Consider the following 6,000-nt stretch of genomic DNA (forward strand, 5'->3'; position numbering starts at 1 on the left):
CCCCAGCACTGTCACTCCCTCCCTGTCCCTGTCCCGGGGGTATAGAGAGGGGCTTCAGTCCCCAGCACTGTTGGTATAAACTACACATCACAGATGCACTTTAGTTGAGTTTTATTCCAAGAGGAGATGGTACAGGAGAGGGAGGGGGTAGGGTCTGTTTCTCTCACTGCTCTGCTGGCACCAGCTGGAGGGGTATATAATCCCCCCACCCTAGCTGAAATGCACAGAGCAGCTCGTAACTTAACTGGATGCAGAGCCCGGCCAATAAGCACTGCTTGTATTTTAAAATATGGACGGTGAGAGGGTGCTGCTTGGAATGGGAGGAAAGAGAAGCAGATGCACGCAGGATGTCTCTCTCAGTGCTTGGCATGTATAATATCATTAAATTCTGGCTTCAAAGAGGCTCCGCCGACAAGGAATCCATCCACATCGTCCTGAGAGGCCAGCTCCTTACAGGTCCCTCCCGTCACCGAGCCTGGGGGAGAAAGAGAAGAGCGGGGATGTCACAGGAGACCAACTCTTCACTGCAGGAAGGAAGAAGGGACTTCTTTTCACGCTCTTCTCTCCTCCCACACCCGTGCAATCCTGCTGCAACTGCAGCCATGCACGAACGTATGAGAGAAGCCTCCATGTGCAGCCCCCTTCCTCCCTCTGTTCCTGACCACAGAGGCCCGCAGTCCAGGACCAGAAGTGCACAAGGCACGGGGGCGCAGCCGCGAGCAGCTACTGTCATCCCATCCCGATCTGTCTTTCAATATTGACAAAGTAAACATGCTGGTTTTCTTCTGACATTCCCCGCACGTGAGAAGCTGTCCCTGCGCCCGCATTACCCGTGCAGTCCCTCTCTGCACAGACAGACAGACAGACTCACTGTCGGTGGATGCTGCTCACCTCCATAGATGATACGAGTAGTGTTTGCCACCTCCTCAGACACGTGGCTCTTGAGCCAGGCTCTCAGCTTGTGGTGCACCTCCTGAGCCTGCACGGCAAAGCAAGGCATTAGAGAGGAAAGGCTGCAGAGACGCTGCTTAATCACACCAAACCCCCACCGTACCCACTCCCAGTCCCACGCCAAACCCCCACCCCACCCGCTCCCCGTCCCGCGCCAAACCCCCACCGTACCCGCTCCCCGTCCCACGCCAAACCCCCACCGTACCCGCTCCCCGTCAAACCCCCACCCTACCCGCTCCCCGTCCCACGCCAAACCCCCACCGTACCCGCTCCCCGTCAAACCCCCACCATACCCGCTCCCCGTCCCGCGCCGAACCCCCACCCCACCCGCTCCCAGTCCCGCCTCCATGCCCTTACCCCAGGCCCCACACCCTCTAGAGGCCTAACACAAGCTTCTCGCCTCTCATTATCCAGCCAGACCATGAGCCCTGACTTCCTACCCCTCCGATAAAAGCACATTTCAGCCTCTTAGAGGAGAGCACACCGTAAAAATGTTATGCCTGCCAAGGGCTCAACTTGAAAACAAACAAAGCTGCCTTTCTGTAGCTCCTCCTACTTAGTATCACCACAATACTAGGAATTATTAGGAAGGGAATGCTGAATAAAACGGAAAATGTCATAATGCCTCTGTATCGCTCCATGGTGAGACCGCACCTTGAATACTGTGTACAATTCTGGTCGCCGCATCTCAAAAGAGATATAATTGCGATGGAGAAGGTACAGAGAAGGGCAACCAAAATGATAAGGGGAATGGAACAACTCCCCTATGAGGAAAGACTAAAGAGGTTAGGACTTTTCATCTTGGAGAAGAGACGGCTGAGGGGGGATATGATAGAGGTGTTTAAAATCATGAGAGGTCTTGAACAAGTAGATGTGACTGTTATTTTCACTCTTGAATAATAGAAAGACTAGGGGGCATTCCATGAAGTTAGCAAGTAGCACATTTAAGACTAATCGGAGAAAATTCTTTTTCACTCAATGCACAATAAAGCTCTGGAATTTGTTGCCAGAGGATGTGGTTAGTGCAGTTAGTGTAGCTGGGTTTAAAAAAGGATTGGATAAGTTCTTGGAGGAGAAGTCCATTACCTGCTATTAATCAATTATACTTAGGGAATAGCCACTGCTATTAATTGCATCAGTAGCATGGGATCTTCTTAGTGTTTGGGTAATTGCCAGGTTCTTATGGCCTGGATTGGCCACTGTTGGAAACAGGATGCTGGGCTTGATGGACCCTTGGTCTGACCCAGCATGGCATGCTCTTATGTTCTTATGTCCTGGGTCACCACAGGAAACCAGATACCCATCCTACCCTCTGCCAGGAATGTGGAGGGAGGCAGCTATGCCAAACCTTAGCACCATACCTGCTGAGGAGTTGCCGTTTTGCCAGTTCCAATGGCCCAGACAGGCTCATAAGCCAGAACCACCTTACTCCAGTCTTTCACATTATCTGCAGGGAACACACAGCAGAGGTCACTGCACTATCACCATGAAGCATTAACCAGACAGTTACTGCATGAGAGAGAGAGAGAGAGATGCAGAGACAGAGAGATGCAGAGACCATGGCAGAGCCACAGAATAGATGCCATGACTCCGTCCCTGACGGGGTGAGAGAGAGAGAGAGCACGTGAGAGAGCGCGTGCGAGAGGTCATGGCAGAGCCACAGAATAGAAACTAGGCACAGAGCTGCAATGACAGTCTGTGAGGGGGGTGAAGGGAGAGCTATCCAAACTCACCTGCAATCACTTTGGTCTGCTCGAACACCACCTTTTCCGTTATCCCTGCCTCCCTCTCGTCCAGTTTTTCCCCGATACAGGCAATGACCCCCAGCCCCTCTGCCAGGGCGTGCGCCACCTTCTGACCAATCAGCTACCAAAAGGAAGGAGAGGAAGGGTTAGGGAAATGCCACCCATTAACCTTCTGCCAGGGACCTTCCTGCAGCGACCTCACCTCGTCAGATTCCCCAAAGACGTGGCGTCTCTCCGAATGTCCCAGGATCACCCAGTGTGCACCACAGTCTTTGATCATGGCAGGGCTGTGGCAAGAGAGGAGGAAGATGAGACACAACAGGAAACAGCGCATCGGGATAGCCAGCGGCACAGACCCCCAACTCACCTGATCTCCCCGGTGAAGGCTCCCTTTGGCACCTTGTAACAGTTCTGTGCAGCGATGCCAAACCTAGCATCAAGCTTCTGCCGAGCCAGGTCGATGTAGATGGAGGGAACACCACACACGACGTCTGGGGACAGAGACAGGGTCACATACACAGGCCTCCTCCCCTAAGACACCGAGGTCATGGCTGGGGGGGGGGGGGGGGGGGGGGTGAAGACTAACAGTGGCTCGGATTCACTTCCACACCCCCAGACTCAAGGCTGACCTTTAAGAGCCAGGGCAGCCACCAGAGCCTTTAAATATAGTCTGAACAGCTGCTTCCATCTCCCTGCTGCAAGCAGTGCTCCTGCAGCCCAGCCTGACCCAGCAGAAGTCACCACCCCTGCCCTTTTAATCTGCAAGATCTCAAGCCCAGGCGCTCCAGATATAGAAACAGCTCCAGTGCTGTACAGCAGTGGCCAAATCATTAAGACTCAACTACTTACCCCCACCTCAACTGAAGAGGCCCCCCCAGCCACATACCCTGCCAAGAGAGAGCACCGCTCCCACCCACCCAGCAACTTAGCTAAATGTGCACAGCCCCTCCTTGAAGGTTACAGAGTCCAGAAAATGTCAAATAGTCAGGAGAGATGAGAGAGTGGAAGAACTGCTCCCTGCAAATCCGGGCCCAGGCCCCCTAAAAACCCAACTGGGGACTAGGCAAGCCTGCTGAAGGGAGTCTCAGCACCTCAGAGCCAAGTCCCTGATGCCATCGCAAGGCCCAGAGACAGGGGACTCAGCACTGCACGGGGTAAAAGGTCACAGGCAAAAAGGCAATTCCCAGTGTGCGCCAGGCAAACGCATCCGACCCTTCCCAGCCTCCCTGTGATCCAGTGACACCCCCGGCCGGGCACAGCTAGCCCGGGGCCACACGGAGGAGGGAGACGTGCACTGCAGCACGGACGCAGCAGGCAGGGGAGGGGGAGGGAGCACTGGACCCTTCCCTGCAGGCAGATGTTTTCAGCCTTACAGCTGGAGAGCTAAAGACCCGAAGCGGGTGCAGGAGGAAGCATCGTGCACGTACAGAAGAGGAACCAGGGCGCTAACCGCGACCAGTCCCGATACAAAGGGGGGGGGGGCTTTGTATCCGGCCATGCCCCGCATTCTAACACACCACCCGCGTCCTTCCCCACACTGGGGGGGGGTCTGCACTCGGAGCCCCGCGTCCTTCCCCACACTGGGGGGGGCGGGATCTGCACTCGGAGCCCCGCGTCCTTCCCCACACTGGGGGGGGGGATCTGCACTCGGAGCCCCGCGTCCTTCCCCACACTGGGGGGGGGGGGATCTGCACTCGGAGCCCCGCGTCCTTCCCCACACTGGGGGGGGGGGGGGGGATCTGCACTCGGAGCCCCGCGTCCTTCCCCACACTGGGGGGGGGGATCTGCACTCGGAGCCCCGCGTCCTTCCCCACACTGGGGGGGGATCTGCACTCGGAGCCCCGCGTCCTTCCCCACACTGGGGGGGGGGATCTGCACTCGGAGCCCCGCGTCCTCCCCCACACTGGGGGGGGGGGATCTGCACTCGGAGCCCCGCGTCCTTCCCCACACTGGGGGGGGGGGATCTGCACTCGGAGCCCCGCGTCCTTCCCCACACTGGGGGGGGGGGATCTGCACTCGGAGCCCCGCGTCCTCCCCCACACTGGGGGGGAGGATCTGCACTCGGAGCCCCGCGTCCTCCCCCACACTGGGGGGGGGATCTGCACTCGGAGCCCCGCGTCCTTCCCCACACTGGGGGGGGTCTGCACTCGGAGCCCCGCGTCCTTCCCCACCCGGGGGGGGGGGGGCTGCACTCGGAGCCCCGCGTCCTTCCCCACACGGGGGGGGGGGGGGGGGGGGTCTGCACTCGGAGCCCCGCGTCCTTCCCCACACTGGGGGAGGATCTGCACTCGGAGCCCCGCTCGCAAGCGTTATAGACGGGGGGGGGGGGGGGGCTCACCCGTGTCGGCGCTCGGCTTGCCCGCGTTCAGCACCCCGATCAGCTCCCCCAGACTCTTCTTGTCTCCGTTCATCTTCCAGTTCCCCCCCACGAAGAATTTCCTTGGCGCCATAGTCGGGATCAGTAGCTGCACGGGCGGACGCAGGGAGCCGGGAGAGTGAAGGTCACGCACGCCCCGCCCGCATGGCCGCAGCTTCATTTAAAGGGATGGGAGCCCCGCCCCCTCCATTCACAGCGAAGGCCGCACGGCCCGCGGCCACGCCCGTCCGTGACGTTAGGGGAGGCCATCTTTACTGCTGGCAGCGGAGGCCATGCTCGCCCAGGCTTCCGCTGCATGGTGGAGGCCCAGCACGGCTTTCCCCTCTTCTTGCAAAAGAGCAGCTTGCATTTATTTTATGAACTTGATCCCATTCCTTTCCATGCGAGGCAGCTTTTAAATCTGATTAATAGAAATATATCCATCAATGGAAGCATAAAAATAAATGTGCCCCTTAGACCATCCTCTCCCTGTCGCATCAACAGGCAACTTCCAACAGCCCCCTGCTTCCTCATGCACTCCACGCTCTCCTTCTGAATGGCAGGGGAAGCAGCTGCAAAGGGCCGGCACCCATCAGCCACAGGGGGAAGCAGCTGCAAAGGGCCGGCACCCATCAGCCACAGGGGGAAGCAGCTGCAAAGGCCCAGCACCCATCAGCCACAGGGGGAAGCAGCTGCAGAGGGCGGGCACCCATCAGCCTCCTTCGATCATGTGCGTCGCCTCCACCCACACCTCCTCCTAACGTGGACAGGGAGCCTCTGCCACCCCTGCAGAATAGGGAGACCATGCTCCCACGGCTTGGTCCTGGCACAAGCATTGCTGCTGTGTTTGAGAGACCTCTAAGGGCATTACAATAGTGAGAACACCTTGGTCTCTGTAGGTACCCACATCAGTCCAGACTCCTGGGTTTTGCCTCCCCTCCAGCAGAT

General features: G+C 58.0%; 1 protein-coding gene across 1 annotated transcript; it reads right to left on the reverse strand.

The window, feature by feature from the left end:
- Positions 1 to 94: 94 nt before the first annotated feature.
- Positions 95 to 5,216, reverse strand: TPI1 (triosephosphate isomerase 1). The gene is made up of 7 exons (XM_029581717.1): positions 5,035 to 5,216; positions 3,064 to 3,187; positions 2,899 to 2,983; positions 2,685 to 2,817; positions 2,313 to 2,398; positions 892 to 979; positions 95 to 475 (listed from the first exon to the last, which is right to left on the reverse strand). The coding sequence occupies exons 1-7, from the start codon at positions 5,144 to 5,146 to the stop codon at positions 357 to 359; spliced, it is 747 nt and encodes a 248-aa protein (XP_029437577.1). The 5' UTR covers positions 5,147 to 5,216; the 3' UTR covers positions 95 to 356.
- Between the last annotated feature and the right edge of the window lie 784 nt (positions 5,217 to 6,000).

This window comes from Rhinatrema bivittatum, chromosome 16 (assembly GCF_901001135.1).
Source record: "Rhinatrema bivittatum chromosome 16, aRhiBiv1.1, whole genome shotgun sequence".
Taxonomy (NCBI): domain Eukaryota; kingdom Metazoa; phylum Chordata; class Amphibia; order Gymnophiona; family Rhinatrematidae; genus Rhinatrema; species Rhinatrema bivittatum.

Bases quoted from the DNA above. Each gene is read 5' to 3' on its own strand.
- TPI1 (XM_029581717.1), bottom strand. From the start codon at position 5,146: ATGGCGCCAAGGAAATTCTTCGTGGGGGGGAACTGGAAGATGAACGGA. The intron at 3,188-5,034 runs GTGAGCCCCCCC...CTCTGTCCCCAG, and splicing joins CAAGCCGAGCGCCGACACGG to ACGTCGTGTGTGGTGTTCCC. The intron at 2,818-2,898 runs GTGAGGTCGCTG...TCCTTTTGGTAG, and splicing joins TCTTTGGGGAATCTGACGAG to CTGATTGGTCAGAAGGTGGC.